Raw genomic sequence first — 17,547 nt, 5'->3', positions numbered from 1 at the left:
ATAGGATTACGGGATTTTAATTTCATCTTTAACAATTTATATTATAATATAAATATAAATATAAGGAGAGAGAAATATTTACTTTATTTATATTATTATTTATTTTTAAAATTAATTATAATTATATTTTTATTATTTAAATTAATTTTAAAATTTGTATAATTTAAAAATTTTAATTTTAAAATTTATATAAATTTAAAATTTTTATTTTTATTTTTATTTAATTTTAATTAAATATAAAATTTTATAAAAAGTAATTAATTAAAATAAAAAATTAATAAATAAAAAATAAAAAAATTATTAATCTATCTATAATTTACAATATATTTACTTATTTATAATTTATAATTTACTCTAAATATAAATGTGAGAAAAGAGGAGAATACTGCCTTTGCTAAAAATAATTTATTAATATGACAATAAAAGATAAAATTTAATTGGCTATTAAATATTAATTTATTTTAAATTTTTATTATTTAAATTAATTTTAAATTTTATATAAATTAAAATTTTTTAATTTGATTTGTAATTAAATTCTATTTAATTAAGTATTTTATTATAATTATTTATAAAATTTTATAAAAAATTAATTAAAATCGAAAATTATTTTTATAAAAGTTGTTGCTTTCTTTTTCTTAAAAAAATTTAGTTTATTTTGTAAAAATTAAATAAAAAATCAAGAATTCATTTTTGTTAAAAAATTTAATATTTTATAAAATTTAACTAAAATAAATAGAAGTTTACTTTTTAAAATTTTTCATTTTCAAAAATATTGATGAATATCAATTTGAAATTTAAAATGATAATTTTATTTTTCTATGACTTTTTCTTTTGTGGTCAATTTTAATTAATTATCAAAATTTATTACTTTATTTTAATATATAAAATATAATGATAAGAGGATATATATTAATAATATCTTTGTTTACTTAAATGCAATAAATGATGAAATTTTTAAATAAGCAAAAAAATTAAAAAAAAATGAGAGAAAAAAGAATTGCACTAAAAATGTTAATTGTTGATAAATTAAAACTGTATCCGTGTTTTTTTATATATTCTAAATAATGATGTCATTTTAAAAATAAAATATTTTTTTAATATATAATTATCATATTAATAATAATAAAAAAAAATCTTAGAGTTTGTTAAAGAGGAGTAACCTATCTTCTTCTGTAATTCCATTCTAATAAATAATTTCATATATTTTAATAGGCTCAAATATATTCTAATATCATAATGATATGTTGAATTAGATAGTTGACCCTCTTCTCCATCATAGATGATGTAATGAATTAAATTGACACTACTAATGTCAATTTGGACTCGCCAATAAAAATAGTTTAATACATTAAAAATGAGAATAAATATTTCATTTCCCTAAAATTTAAAAAATATATATATATTTCATTAGCTCTGCTCTTTAACAGCTCTTCCATTATTAAATAATACTTGAATAGAAATTATAACAATTAATATATATCAATGTCAAATTGAAATAATTTTTATTTCAAATCATGGTAGATGCCATGTCGCATGATACGGCAGTAAGTCTCTACGAAAGGAACGACTCGTTTCATGGATATCTGTTTGCAAATTAAAGTTCGAGTATGTATCTTGTGACGATGCAAAAGTCAATTGTCTAAGCAGGCCTCCTTTAGAATTAAAAATAAGGAAGGTAATCCCTTCTAAGCTACTGAAAACCAAACTTCGTTCCTTCTGAGTAACCTTTCAAGATACGCAAGGGACAAACTTCTTCAAAAGACAAACAAAAGAAGGTTACGATATGATTTTCCAAAGACAAACAAAAGAAGGTTACAATATGATTTCCCTTCTTGGCAAGAAATATATATTCAGCGCAAATAGTATTAATAGTATAATTCATTGCACTTCACAAATAAATAGAATGTAAATATTAGTTATGGGATGCAGGTTACAAGCTTCTGATAAGAAGAAATCAGTGAAAAAGTGCTTTAGTACATGTATATATTTTTCTGGTATTGATGGCAGGTGCTTGCACCATACTAAGTATGCAAACTATGGAATTTGCACCAAAAATGGAGTATGATCCGCTGATAAGAACACTGCAACCATTTTGAGTTCGGACAATGAGAGAGGGAATGAATATATTCATTTTCTGCTTGACATATTTATCCTCAGTCTTGGTCCCACTATGCCTTTCTGGTGACTGGCCAAGAGACATGCCAACTCGAAGTTTCGTATAGATTTTACAAGCAAAACCAAGTTGAAGTCCGTGATGTTCAAGCTCTTGGAGCGCATATGGTTGTCCTAATGTGAAAGAATTAAGTTATTTCTGTCCAACTACGCCCTGGTATCTTGGCCAATTTCTTGTCTTTAATCACCTCTCTCAGTTTCCTAGCATCATCCCACCTCCCAACAGAGGCATAAATGTTTGCAAGAAGAGAATAATAACCAGTTGTAGTAGGCTCCAACTCAAAGCAATGCTTAGCTGCAATCTCTCCAAAGTCAACATTGCTATGTACCTCGCAGGCAAGCAGTAAAGCTCCCCAAACCTCAGCACAAGGCCGCATTGGCATACTCTCTATAAGCTCATATGCCTCTTGTAATCTTCCTGCCCTCCCTAAAAGATCAACCATGATTGCATAATGATCAAGTAAAGGGACAAGCTGGTGTTCCATCATGGAGTTAAAGCACTGGTAGCCCTCTTCAACCAAACCAGCATGGTTATATGCAGTCAACAGTCCACTAAATGTGGCTAAATTTGGTTCGATTTGAGCATCCACCATTGCAGTAAACAAGTTAACCGCATCATAAACCTTCCCATTTATGCCACATGCCAAGATCATTGCACTGTAAGCAACCACATCCTTTTTCTTAAGGCCATCAAATAGCTCATACGCCTTACCAATGTTCCCACACTTTGCATAAAGGTTAATTAAAGCAGTGACTAAATGATCATCAAATTCGATTCCAAAATTTTTTATATATGACTCGATCCATGATCCATACCTCACGTCCCCCAGTTGTGAACAAGCTGACACAACACTCACTAAAGTCATCTCATCTGGTTGAATATTTACATCAGCTTTAAGCATCTCATTGAACAATTTAAGGGCCTCTGTTGGCCGGTTATTTTGAGCAAAGCAAGATATCATGGCATTAAACGAGATAAGATCCTTTTCAGGCATCTGATTAAATAGTTCCCAAGCAGATTCAACAAAACCGAATTTGGAGTACCCAGCAATCATTGTAATCCAGGAAACGTTATTTCTTTGGGGCATTTCAGCAAAAAGCTTTTGTGCTGATTCTATCTTCCCACAGTCCACATACCCACTAATCATTGCATTCCAAGAAGCATAATTTCTCTCTGGCATCTGTTCAAACAAAAGGCAAGCCTGGTCCATATCTCCACTTTTTGCACATCCTGTTAACATTGAATTCCAGGACACAACATCTTTCCTTGGTATCTGGTTAAACACACGCTGAGCCTCTGCTAAATGCCCTAATTTCAAATACCCAGATAAAATTGAATTCCATGAAACCACATTCTTCACCAGCATCTCATCAAATACCTTCAGTGCTGTGTTCATATCACCCAATTTTGAATATAAATCTACGAGGGCAGTTTGTACATAAACACAACCACAGAAACCATATTTAAAACTTTGCGCATGAATTAATATTCCTTCAGTCCTACATACAATCCTAGCACTTGCCCTTAAAGCGGACGATATAGCAAATGTGCTTGGACAAAGTCCTTGTTTAAACATTTGAAAGTAGAGGGACAAGGCTTCCTTGAATTGGGCTTGCTGGGAGAAATATCTAACAGTGAAACCCCATGAGAAGGCGTCTGGACAATGCAAATGGTAAAGGATTTTGAGGACATATTGAGCAACAGTTGTAGAATAAGTGGAAGCAGAGAGAAGGATTTGTCGAACCAAGAGAGGCTCAAGATTATTAAGAGCACAAACAATAATCTGTGCATGGATTTGCTTTGCCTGCTTAGCAGTCGGGCAGCTGTTCAATAAGGCTGTTACTGTAGCAACCAGCATCCCAATTGCAAGCTTGAAATGACTAGTTACAAGGATGCTTCTCCCTTCTCAAGTTCTGGGTTCTGAGTGAAAGGTAAACGACAGATCGTCTGATGACTAAGTTGTCAGGCAAGCGTGGGCCTCTTTAAACCATTTATGACTAAAGCGGTAAGGCCTACCTATTCGTAAATTAGGCCACATTAGCAACCAAAAAGCCCAGCAGTTAAGGATCCTCGAGGCCACATCAGCAACCAAAAAGCCCAGCAGTTAAGGATCCTCGAGGCCACATCAATTTAAAGGAGCTGTAAATTAAGAGATTTAATAGGCCACATTTAAAAGCTCATTTTGGGTATTTTTTAAAGAGATTTAGCGAATATTAGCTATAAAAAATCCAATGACCTCGAGTGCTAATGATAATTAAAGAAGCTGTATTGCATGCAAATAAACGAGAAAGAGACAATCATTCTCCTAATTTTGAAGCAACTTAAGAACAAACACGAAGATTATAAACAATGATTTGGATGCATTAATTCTCATCTGGCATGCTAGTTAAGTCAGTTTTCACAATTGTGGTCAATGGCATCTTATAATAGACGGACAAGTATGTGGTAAAAGATATATGAGTGGTGGGACTATGGGAGACTCCAACTTCGCACTGCAATCACAATCCACAGAAGTCTACACGCCAAATCATTTGCACACATCACTATCATAATCATCATCACCCCCACAATCAAGAGATGAGAAGAGAAGAGAAACCCCACCACAAGAAATGAGTTTTGATTCGTAATTCCTTCTTTAAAGCTTTGGTATGATGTGAATGAATCATGTTTTTACTGAAAAAGAACAAATTGTGGAAGATGCCTTAAAGTCACTGCTCCAGCTTTTTATTTCATTCTTAGCATAGGTATAATAATACACCCAAGATTAGGAACTATAATGCTAAAGGGCTAGCTGAAAGTGAAAGGTATCCAATGACAATTACTAATCAGAAAAATCTCTCACACACATATATAAAGCATAGTAAGCTAAACAACAATAATAACGTCTATGTTAATGTCCAAGACTTATAAATCTTTTGATCTTACTTTCTTTCATTATTATCTTAGATTTTTATTTTCTTATTAGCCCATCGTGCTTATGCAGTATGATCTCAATCCAAAATCCAAAATTATTTAGCGTGAAACAATTGTAATGATGAAGAGAAATTTACAACTTGTTATCATGCTAGTCTTGCTTCTTAATTGTCTTTTTCTAATAATATTATCAATAATTCCATTTTTTCACAGTCCATTATCAGCTTAAACCACGATTCTGTGGTTTGTCAATGGGACCAAATTTCTTCTTTTGCGAACCCTTTTGTTGATGGGACTTTACTATAGTAAAAAGAAGATTGAGGTTGAAAAGTGAAAATACACCAACTATTTAGTCAAAAAGGATCATTGAAATGATAATGCAACACTGCCCACTTGTTCATCCTTTCTGTAATATTGAGAGCATGAAGAACTACAGTTTAATTCTGTTTTCCATTCTAATTTTTTAAGTGAGATTTTTTTTTTTATAATTATAATCATTTGTATAAGGAGTAGAGATAATTACATATATGGTTTTTGTTTTTTAATAAGAGGATTAAGAAAATGGGGACACAAATCTAGGCCAAGTCAAGCGAAGTCATATAAACACATGTGAAAGCAATGGAAAGGAAGCGTGTGAAGACGAAAAAGGGACTTTCAAAGCTTGACGGCAACTTATAATGGTAGCTGATCAGGCAACTTATACTCTTCTTGTAGAAATTCACTTTGTAACGTCACGAATATCATGCACTTAATAAACTTTTTTTTTTAATTTATTTCTAATAATTTTCATTTCCTAATGGGAGCCAAACAGTAGTCAAAGTTTGGGTTGATAATCAAAACTGAAAAGTGAAAGGTTCTTAAGGATCATCATCAGCACAAGGAGTAACTTTCACACCATCAACATCAAGGGTTTAGTTCCATAATTTCTTTCTCTCCTTCTGATTTTATGGATCCTTTTTTAAAAGAAGTTGAGATTTGGATTTGTGTAGAACTAGCTGTAAACCATGAATTTACTTCTCTTTTTCCTTTTATATAAAATACAGTCTATAAAATTATGATTGCAAAAATAGTCTAAATCTTTTGGTTGAGCCAAAGTTTTATAAATTAATTAGAGATTTTTTTTTTTTAATTTTAAAATTTAGAATGTGTGTTTAGTACAATTCCAAGTTTTTAAAAGTAAGATTTTTAAAAATTTTTCCTCATAATTTTGATCAATTAAATTGCAGGCAATTATTTGGCCTTGAAAGTTGCAATTGACTCATAAAGCAATCATCTGAATACAGGCAGCCGCGGCCTTATCCATCTTTTCCCTTTGCCTTATGGGGTCGGGTTGGGTTGGGACAGATCATCAATTTGTTTCCATTTTCATCCCAACTTTAATTTTCACATCCATTTTGATTTATATCTCTTTAAGTACATTTATATAATTTGATCAATAATAAAAAAAATAATATGTATATTGATGTAATTTAAGTGAGGAGATAAATTACATAAATATTTTATTTATTTGTGATCTATTGGAAAGGCAGCTGTTAACTGTCACTTATTTTGCGTTTATTTAGGGTATTTATTTAGGAATTTTTGTGTGCATATCTGTTCTTACCTTTTGTTATATGATTCTGATACAATTTTGGTAGTTTAGCTTGATTAGGAATCGATTTGTTAGCTGTAATTTTTTATTTATATCTTTGATTTCTGAGGCAATAAACATCAGAATTCTTATTCCAAAATTTCTTAGTTTTTTTACATGATATCAGAGCCATGGCTGATGAAAAGAAAAATGAGAGTTCTGGATCAGGGAAGAAAACTTCTAGTTCTTACACACTGAATTCGAATGACAACTCAGGTAACTTGATTACCCAAGTTCAGTTGAAGGGCGAGAATTACGAAGAATGGGCGCGAGCTATGAGGACTGCATTGCGGGCCAAAAAGAAATTTGGTTTTATTGATGGATCTGTTAAGCAACCAGGAGATGACTCACTGGAACTCGAAGATTGATGGACGGTTAACTCTATGTTGGTTTCTTGGGTGTTTAACACCATTGAACCGACGCTTCGCTCGACCATCTCTCACATGGAGAACGTAAAGGATCTGTGGCAGGATATTAAACAGAGGTTCTCGATTGGGAATGGTCCACGGATGCAGCAACTGAGATCGGATCTGGCGAATTGTAGGCAGCAAGGTCAATTGATCGTGTCCTATTTCAAAAGACTCAAAACGTTATGGGATGAAATAAACAACTATGATCAGATACCAGTGTGTATCTGTGTAGGCTGTAGATGCAATCTTACCATTGAATTGGAAAGAAAACGTGAAGAAGAGAGAGTTCATCAGTTTTTGATGGGCTTGGATGAAGAAGGATACAGAACAGTGCGCTCTAATATTTTGAGCATTGAACCTTTGCCTAATTTGAATCGTGCCTATGCTATGGTTGTTCAACAAGAGCGGGTGCGAACTATGACATGAACCAAGGAAGAAAGAGGCAATCCTATGAGTTTTGCAATTCGAGCAGGAAGTCGAAATTCATGGGGGGATAAAGACAAATCCTCAATTTGTTCTAATTGCAACCGAGAGGGATATGATGCTGAAAGTTATTTCCAGCTGATAGGTTATCCAGAATGATGGGGTAATAGACCACATAGAACTTCTGCTGGACGAGGAGGTGGTCAAAAGCGTGGCAATGGAGTAGGACGTAGCAAGGGAGGAGCACGATGAAAGTGTGGGTAGAGAAAGTGAGGTGAATCCTAAAACGAGAAGAATTGATCTATGAAAACAGTGAGGGAGTGGATAGAGGTGAAGTTGTTGAAGAGCAACTAGGTAGGGGACAAAGGGCCAAGCAACCTAGTGTTCGTTTGAAGGATTATGTGACAAACGCCATCAAAACAAGCCCCTCAGTATGCTCACCTTCCCAATCTGATTCCTCATGTACGACTTACTCTATAGCACATTATGTGGGTTATGATAAATTCTCTGCACAACACCGATGTTTTTTGGCAGCCATTACTACAGGACATGAACCAAGCTCTTATGCAGAAGCAGTTAAGGATGAACGGTGGAGAGCGGCTATGAGAAAAGAAATACAGGCTTTGGAGGATAATGGTACATGGACAGTTGAAAATCTGCCATTTGGGAAGAAAGCAATAGGAAGCAAGTGGATATATAAAATTAAATACAATTCTGATGGAAGTGTTGAACGATACAAGGTGCGATTAGTGATATTGGGAAATAATCAAGTTGAAGGCATAGATTATTAAGAGACTTTTGCTCCTACAGCAAAAATGGTTACTGTGCGCACCTTTCTTGCCGCTATGTCAGTAAGAATTGGGAACTCCATCAGATGGATGTCCAAAATGCTTTCTTACACGGTGATTTGAAGGAAGAGGTTTACATGAAGATGCAGCCTGGATTTGCTTCTCAATCACCAGGGAACGTTTGTAAACTCCGGAAATCTCTATACGGTTTGCAGCAAGCACCTAGATGTTGGTTTGTGAAATTAGCTGCATCTCTGAAAGCTTATGGATTTCAGCAATCATATTCAGATTACTCTTTGTTCATTTTTCGAGCTGGGACTGTTCAATTGAATGTGCTTATTTATGTGGATGACCTTATTATCTCCAGCAATGATGTTTCCGCTGTACAAAAATTTAAGAACTGTTTGAGTCGTTGCTTTCATATGAAAGACTTGGGGAAGCTGAAATTTTTCTTAGGGATTGAAGTAGCCAGAAACTCGAATGGTATTTTCTTGTGTCAACGTAAGTATGCGTTGGATGTAATTTCAGAAATTGGATTCTCAAGTTGCAAGCGGCTAAAACTCCTCTTGAACAAAATCACAAGTCGGCCCTACAGAGTGATGATATGGATGACCACTTTCAAGATAGGCGTCTGGTGGGACGGCTTATTTATCTAACAATAACTCAGCCCGAGTTGTCTTATTGTGTGCATATTCTTGCTCAGTTCATGCAACAATCGAAGAAAGCTCATTGGGAGGCAGCTGTTAGAGTTGTGCATTATTTGAAAGGAAATCCAAGTCAGGGTATACTACTGCATGCCAATTGTGATATCAAATTATCTGCTTACTATGATTCTGATTGGGCTAGCTGTCCTTTGACGAGACGGTCTTTGACCGGTTATTTTGTTCTTTTGGGTGAATTCCCTATCTCGTGGAAGACTAAAAAGCAACAGACAGTGTCTCGCTCATCCGCTGAAGCTGAATATCGGTCTATGAGTACTACAACTTGTGAACTTAAATGGTTGAAAGGATTATTGAATTCTCTTGGTGCGGCGCATACTGACCCTATGAATTTGTATTGTGATAGTCAGGCAGCTCTGCATATAGCTGCTAATCCTGTTTATCATGAACGTACTAAGCATATTGAAGTGGACTGTCATTTTATCCGTGATGAGATATTGAATGGTAACATTCGAATAGATTATGTACGTAGTTCAATGCAACCTGCGGATATCTTCACAAACGCGTTGGGAAAGGATCAGTTTGACTTTCTTCTTCGCAAGTTGGGAATTCGAGATCTCCATGCTCCAACTTGAGGGGGGTATTGAAAAGGCAGCTGTTAGCTGCCACTTATTTTGCATTTATTTAGGGCATTTGTTTAGGAATTTTTGTGTGCATATATATTCTTACCTTTTGTTGTATGATTCTGATATAATTTTAGTAGTTTAGCTTGATTAGGAACCGATTTGTTAGCCGTAATTTTTTATATATATCTTTGATTTCTGAAGCAATAAACATCAGAATTCTTATTCTAAAATTTCTCAGTTCTTTTACATGATCCATTTTTTTTTCTTTTAAATTCTTTCAAGCTTGAAAGTTCTACACGTTTCTTGACACGGTGCTTTATCCATGCACGTTATGCCCATCTTCGTTGGTTATGCGTGAGTGAGCTGTTAATTATGTTTTGTTGTTCGTATACAAAGGAACTGAATTTTAATTCATTTACGGATAGTTAATTTTAGTATTAATTTAAATATACGTTTCAGAATTGTTTTTATCACTTTAGTATGCGTATGAAGAAGGGATGAATAATGAGATTGACAAAATTAATATTAACTTTTGTGTAACATTTTATTGAGATTTTATTTATCATATATTTTATTATTTTTTTTATCAAAAATAAAATTTATTGATGGAATAAAGAGGTCTAAGGCTCATTACAATATTAGAAAGACCAACTAAAAATAGGGGCATACCCACCTCAAACCTAACATACTAAGGACTTGTTTGACATTATCGTTCAAATTGCTGTTGAGAAAATCAATTTTTTAAATATACTAGTTAGAGAGTATTAAAAAATAGTTTAAAATTAAATTTGATAAATTTTAGTTATAAGAACACTAAAACAACAAAATAATTTTTATCAAACTATTTTTTTTAATAGCATCTAAAATGCTACTTTTATTTTAAAAAATAGTTTTGGCTTATCAACTCAATGCCAAACAAACACTAAGATTCACAATACAAGCTTAAACTAAAACTAAGGTTTGAACAATTAAAAGGGACCTAAAAGGTTGCCTAAGCCAAAACCAAAAACAAGGAATGAAGCCCAATAGCACCAACCCTAATTTCTAGTTAACCCAAAATAAGAATTTAGCTATAAATGAAGAAATGCCGCTACCTCTGCCCGAAGAACCTAAACCCCAGCTAAGCTGTAATGTCCTCAATTTTTAAATAATTATTTTATGCGGGAATTAACTAGTTTGGCAGGCTCAGGAAAGGTATTGTGCAATTGTTGTATTATGGGCCTGAGACCTTTTGAATTTAGTAGTGTTAGTTGAGTTATTTTGTAGGTTGGGTAGGTCTTAGATGCAAGGAAAATCCTGTTAGATTTCCAGAGTAACACCCTAGGCAAATCCCACATCGGCAAAACACGGGAGAGATACTGAGTTTATAAGTTGGTGGTTCGTAACCCCTATTGACGCGTTTTAAAATCGTGAGGGCTTCGGCCTAGAGCGGACAATATCACTAGTGGGCTGGGCCATTACATTTGTGGTATCAGAGCTGCTCCGTGTGCAACCTTGAGCAATGGTGGGGCAAACCTCAGCGAGGACGCTGAGTCCCATAAGGGGGTGGATTGTAACACCCTAGGCAAATCCCACATTAGCAAAACACGGGAGACATGCTGGGTTTATAAGTTGGTGGTTCGTAACCCCTAGTAACGCGTTTTAAAACCGTGAGGGCTTCGGCTTTGTTTTGAGTTAATATTGATAAATTTTTTAAATATGATTATTTAGGTGATCCGAGTTAATTTTCCTCATCTTCTCAGCCGTCCAGTGACATTTGGATAATCTGTAAGTAGATATTGATTTTATTTATAATTTCAATATTATTATATATTCATAGCATGCTCATGCATTTACTTATAAATATATTTATATAGTTAAATACTGGGCACACCTTGTATTGCATTTTTATTTGATTAAATTATTGTGAATGTTGCCTTAAGGTAATTTAGAGTTGTGTGCATGTGTCGGTGTATGTGTGGTGTGATTATGGATATGGGTAGGATGGGTAGTCGCGGTTGGAGCTTAAGTTGGTGTGAGTACGGCTTTGAGATGATCTTGTAGACCCTGCATTTAGATTATTAAGAGAAAGTCTTACTCGAGTTGATCTCACTGGTAGGTATTAGAATTAAGAGAGCTGTATAAAGAATCAGTTCCTATATGTATATATATTATTAAGACACACGGGTGTATGTGTGTTTTAAATTATTTAATTTGAATGATGATTTATATATCTTCTCAATGATTCATAAACATGAATCACAATTACTTCAATATTGAGATAATTTCTATCTAGGTTATTTCTTTACTTTATTGAAAAACGGATCAATTGCTATGATCAAATAGAATTTGAAAGTAACTACTTTTAGCGTACAATAGACAACCACTTTAGGGTCAATTTACTATTATAAATTTCTTAGATTATACATGTAGAACTAGAAAATTTAGTTGTTTAAAATAATAAAAAATATCAATTTATGGGAAAAATTAATTCTTAAAAAATAAAGAAACAAATTCTTAAATCAAAGAGGAACTAATTCTAAAAAAATAAAGAAACAAATTCTTAGAATATTTTAAAATTTATTAATTAATTAGCATAAAAATTATTTTAAAATTATATATAAAAAAAAATTAAATCACAAATATTAACAACGAATACTATATGCGGCAGATGTTAAAAATAATTAAAGTTGTTGAAATAAATATAATATACCAATAAATTTTAATTTAACAGTATCAAAATTATTTTTAAAATTAATATTAAATTTAAATTTTAATTAAAATTAATTATAAAAAAATAAATATAACACAATAATAACTTTAAAAATATTATTTATTTAATTAATAAAATTTTAATTTAATAATGTTGGAATCATATTTAATATTATAAAATTTTATCAATAGTAATCAATTATATAAAAAAATTATTTACCCATGAAATTTAATAATTGGAAAAATTGGAAAGGACAGGCGAGATCCAAGTGTCATGCACCGGCAAATGTGGCATTGCAAGCCTAGCTCCGAGCCTTGTAGTTGTCCTCTCTAATCACGAGATATAAAATGACTCCTCCATTGTTTGTTTCGTCAAGTGCGTTCCGAGCTTTCTGCATGTTTTAAGTTTTAACTAACACTTACGTTACTCCGCGTCACCCCTTCCCAAAACCCAGATTACTCCACTCCCACCGCCACCGCCAATGCTGCCGTACAACTCTCTTGATGAGGCGGCGGCCGCTCTTGGCCGGAACCTCACCTTCGCTGAGACATTGTGGTTCAATTACTCCGCAAACAAGTCCGATTACTTACTTTACTGCCACAACATTCTCTTCCTGTTTTTAATCTTTTCTATTGTGCCTCTGCCTCTCGTTTTCGCCGAGCTCCTGCGATCTGCTGGGCTCGACAAGTGTAAGATTCAGCCCAAGGTTAAGCTGTCCTTCTCCGAGATGGTCAAATGCTACAAAGATGTTATGCGCATGTTTTTTCTGGTTGTGGGTCCCTTGCAATTGCTCTCCTATCCTTCTATCAAGGTGAGATTGGGCAATTGTCGTTGTTTATTTACAGATTTAGTGAGATTTGTTTGATTTGAAATGGTTACAAGTTTGATTTGTAGTTACCATCTTGTTTTTGTAATGGTTTCCATGGAATGGGATTTGTTTGTTTTGGCAGTTTTTTTTAATGTCCGCATGGAATTATTGATTTGTGTGATATTTTGCATTGCTGATGTTAATTTACTTGCGGAGAATTTTGTTGGCTTAAAATCTCTAATTCCTCATTTTCTTTGACACAAGCATGAAGGGATTTTGGAGCTTCTGTTCTGAGGTTTGTTATATAGAATTTTGGTGGAAAATGCATTGTTCATGTTGTTTATTTCAGTATCCATTAGTTCGTGCTGCAATTATGTTTATGGAGATATAGAATATTATGCGGGTTTTTCTTTCCCTTTTTTTGGCCTTTTAAGCAGCTGCTAGTATTTATTGTGTAATAATTTCAAAAGTCTGTTTCTCTAATATGATAATTATTGCGTTTTAAATGGAAATTTATTTATAGCCAAACCTGTGCTCACAAAATGATATTTGTCGACTTCATTGCAAATTACAATTTGTGGGTTTAATTCTTGTATTCGTAGATGATTGGTATTCGGACAAGTTTGCCACTGCCCTCCGGATGGGAAATTTTTCTACAGTTGCTGGTGTATTTCGTGGTGGAGGACTATACCAATTATTGGATCCACAGGTTTCTGCATGGGAAATGGGGCTATGAGAAAATTCACCGTGTACACCATGAATATGCTGCTCCCATTGGTTTTGCTGCTCCATATGCACACTGGGCTGAAATTTTGATCCTGGGAATTCCATCTTTCCTGGGGCCAGCAATGGTTCCTGGGCACATGATCACATTTTGGTCGTGGATTGCTTTACGGCAGATCGAGGCAATTGAGACACATAGCGGGTACGCATGCTAAGCTTTAAATGTTTGTTAAGAGCCCTTTTCTGCTTTAGTGGATTGTGACAAAATGATGCCAACTTTTGAATTTCGTTTTTCTTTTATTATAGATTTTTGGTAAAGTACTAGGAGATTTCAATTATCTTCAGTAGCGTCATTCTTTTTGTTGATTAGGACTAGGATCAGTATTACTTTTGCTTTTTTATTCTCTTTCTTAATTAGTTATAATTTGTTTCTGATATTTTGTCGCTGTTGCTTTCTAAACAAACAATTGATAAACTTTTCTACATAACCAAATAATAAAATTAGGATTAAAGACTTTGCAACTTGCAAATAGTGATTGTTTTCTGGTAAAGCTTCAAAGCAAGCCTCAGCTCTTTATGAAGTACGATATTCTTTTTCCTTCTCGATTATAAGGCAAATTAGAAAATTAGTGTGATTACATGATGCATTTCAGTTCTCTTACGGTCAAATGCTGAGCTCTCACCTGTTCAAAAGTGCAAATGTGATTGTATATTTGTTTCTACTTGTTAATTTATTATATATTATCAATAATATCACCTCCTAGATTTTATTTTTCCAGCTTTTCTCAAAATTTGTAGAACTCCACGGCTCCTAGTGCAACCCTGCTAAGTAACAAGAAGAAGGTGTGAAAAAGAGATATGGCCAAATTAGTTATTCCAGCCTTTGATAGGTGGCCAAATTAGTTATTCTAGCCTTTGATAGGGCTTGTCACTCATGAGTCACAGCACTCTGAGATCAAGTGACTTGAAGCTTGACCACTTGGCCATATGTTACTGTTGTATTTTCTGTACGGTTGCTTTCTTTTTAGCTTTCCCATATCACATTTTTCTCAATCCTTGGATAGGATTCCAACCATGAAGAAGAGTTAGAAACATTGACTAATAAATAAGAATGATTTTCAGAAAACATGAATCACACATTTTGACATGGTTTTGGGGGTTTCTGGTTTCTTTTGTAACTTTGTTATCATTGTTGGTAATGTTCTTTGCCCATTTGTTGTTATTGTCGAGTATGTTTCCTTTAGCATGTGATTGGTTTGGAAGGGCGATCTAATCAGTCCTGTTTTGGTCGAGTTTTAACTTGGTATGGCCTTATGTAGTCTTTGGTGCCTTTCCACCTTCTAGTCTAAACTTATTAGTTAGATGTTATAGCTAGAAGAAATTTGGAATCTTCATTGATTACTGCTGCTTGAAGGATAAAGAGGTTTGTTGCATGGTCACATCAGACAGAATGTTGAATCCGGTTTCTCGATGGATGGAAACCTACATCTATTTGTTCATTTCTTTGTGCAATAGGGGTTAAAATTGTTCAAAGAGAGTTCCCCAAGGAGCTGAGAGTTTTATTTATAAGAGTCATTTGCACATGGATAGGTGGTCAGATGATGTCTCCATCGTGGTGGGTGGGATTCTTAAAGTTATACGCATTGGAAGAACTATGTTCCATAATAAAAGGATATCTTAGTTCAGGTTGAAGTAGGTGATTTGCTGCTGGGAGGTGATGGTAATTTTTTTTCTTTTCTTTTCCCCCATTTTATGTCAATGTAAAACATGGGGAATGAAAAGTTATTTAAATAGATGCAATATCAAATCTCTTATCCTTTGCATAGAAGGGAGGAAAAATATGTTGAGATATCTAACACTGAAATGTTACTAATGATGGGATCTTTATGACAAAATAAGATGAAGGGGCATGTGAAGTATATTAGACCAAACCTTGGATTTTTTTTTTGGGAGGTGGGGTGTGCATATATTTGTTTCTTTGAATATGATTTTTCTGATGGCAATTTTGTGCATTGGTTTTGCACCTTGCTTATAATACAGGTCTCTTCTTTTGTCTATTACTGCTATGTTGGAATCTTTCCTAGTTCCTGTTATACGTAAACACTGCCTTCCTTTATTCATCAATTTTAATTTTGATTAGTAGCATACTGCATAATGTTTCAAGTGCTGCTCTTCATATCCTTGATGCGTATATTATGCTCGGATGTTTTAACTATTGGGTATGTAGATCATGTTATATTCTATGTCTTGTCATGCAGGTATGATTTCCCTTGGACTCCCACAAAATATATTCCATTTTACGGTGGCGCAGATTACCATGATTACCATCATTATGTTGGAGAACAGAGCCAAAGCAACTTTGCTTCAGTCTTCACCTACTGTGACTTTATTTATGGAACTGACAAGGTAACCATGCAAATCTTGCAACCAAACTATGTACGCTTGTGATATAATGTCAACTGATTAATAACTATGTGTTATGTCTTCTTGGATTAGGGCTATCGGTATCAAAAGAAGCTACTTGGGAAGGTAAGACTGCAGCACTCTTCATTTATTAAAATATTAATCCACTGTTGGAGCTTACCTGATATTGAGTACCTACATTCTCTAATAAGCAGAAACAATAGTTTGAATGGAGTTGACTAAATTAGTATGACTATGCTTTCTGCCTTCAATTTCATATGATTTTGTTCCTGGTAAAATTATTCTGTTCTTATCCAATTCAGTTGAAAGAGGGATTGAAAAGTGGCGGTGAACAGAACGGACGCTCATACTTTCCTATACAAGATCTTAAATCTGACTAGCAGTGGGAATGCAGAACTTTTTTCCAGATCAATGATCTTAGGGTACATCTGCTGGAAATATCCAAATTCAAGTTGACATCAATGTACTAGTCGTGGTTAATTTAGAAGCCTTTAGTATTGCAGATGGAGTTTAACTGTGATTTCTGTAGCTTAACGGGGTTTAGTTAAGTTTCAGAATTTGGGGTTTTGTTAATGAAGTTCAGTGGATTGGGATATCATGGTCTGTGAATTTAAGATTTTAATTGTTGTTGTTTAGCGTTCGTTCAAAATCCAAATATAGAAAATGCTATAAATTTATGTTTCCTCTTGTAACTTAGATTATGTATTCATTCCGTTTATTCTTGGAGGAAATACTACACGTTTATCGAACTTTATGCACTGGAGATGAATACTTCAGAAGTGGGATTTTGAGGCGCTACCCACCTGGATGCAGTGTCTTACTCTTACCATCGAGTAAGATGCTGTTGGCAGGATTACGCTTTGTTGAGCTATTGAGCACCAATAACGCGACACTAATTATTCAATGTACGCGGAAAGGCCAGAGTACTGTATATGCAGGGGAATGTTTTACGTTATGCCCTGTCAACTGCAGAGAACATACATGTGAATCTGTGCATGTTGTGTCTCTATATCTTTATTTATTTATTCACATTTTGCTGTTTGAACAGGGAAGAAAGATACTAATATATAAAATCGTAATGTAAATGCAAGCATAGACCATGGAGATGGTTTGAAAAAAAGAAAAAAGCAAAAGTGGAATAGGATTAATGAAGGAGGATTTTAATGGATGACAGGTTCATCTCCTCGTGCTGCCGCAGGTGTTTTTATGAACACTTTCAATATTCAAATTAGAGACATAACATCTAAAGATGAAATTAGATCTTTTAACAATAAGTAA

General features: G+C 33.8%; 2 protein-coding genes across 2 annotated transcripts; one reads left to right on the top strand and one right to left on the bottom strand.

The window, feature by feature from the left end:
- Positions 1–1,812: 1,812 nt before the first annotated feature.
- LOC110631786 (pentatricopeptide repeat-containing protein At4g22760) lies at positions 1,813–4,188 on the bottom strand. Its single transcript, XM_021779748.2, has one exon. It carries the CDS (start codon positions 4,029–4,031, stop codon positions 2,301–2,303), a length of 1,731 nt encoding a protein of 576 aa, XP_021635440.2. The 5' UTR covers positions 4,032–4,188; the 3' UTR covers positions 1,813–2,300.
- Positions 4,189–12,584: 8,396 nt separating this feature from the next.
- LOC110631783 (methylsterol monooxygenase 1-1) lies at positions 12,585–16,946 on the top strand. Its single transcript, XM_021779743.2, has 5 exons — positions 12,585–13,125; positions 13,725–14,047; positions 16,104–16,251; positions 16,342–16,374; positions 16,572–16,946. Exons 1-5 carry the CDS (start codon positions 12,796–12,798, stop codon positions 16,647–16,649), a joined length of 912 nt encoding a protein of 303 aa, XP_021635435.1. The 5' UTR covers positions 12,585–12,795; the 3' UTR covers positions 16,650–16,946.
- The last annotated feature ends 601 nt before the right edge of the window (positions 16,947–17,547 follow it).

This window comes from Hevea brasiliensis, chromosome 16, assembly GCF_030052815.1.
Source record: "Hevea brasiliensis isolate MT/VB/25A 57/8 chromosome 16, ASM3005281v1, whole genome shotgun sequence".
Lineage (NCBI taxonomy): Eukaryota > Viridiplantae > Streptophyta > Magnoliopsida > Malpighiales > Euphorbiaceae > Hevea > Hevea brasiliensis.
The sequence above is the reverse complement of the archived record's forward strand: the minus strand, read 5'-3'. Positions and strand labels throughout refer to the sequence as shown.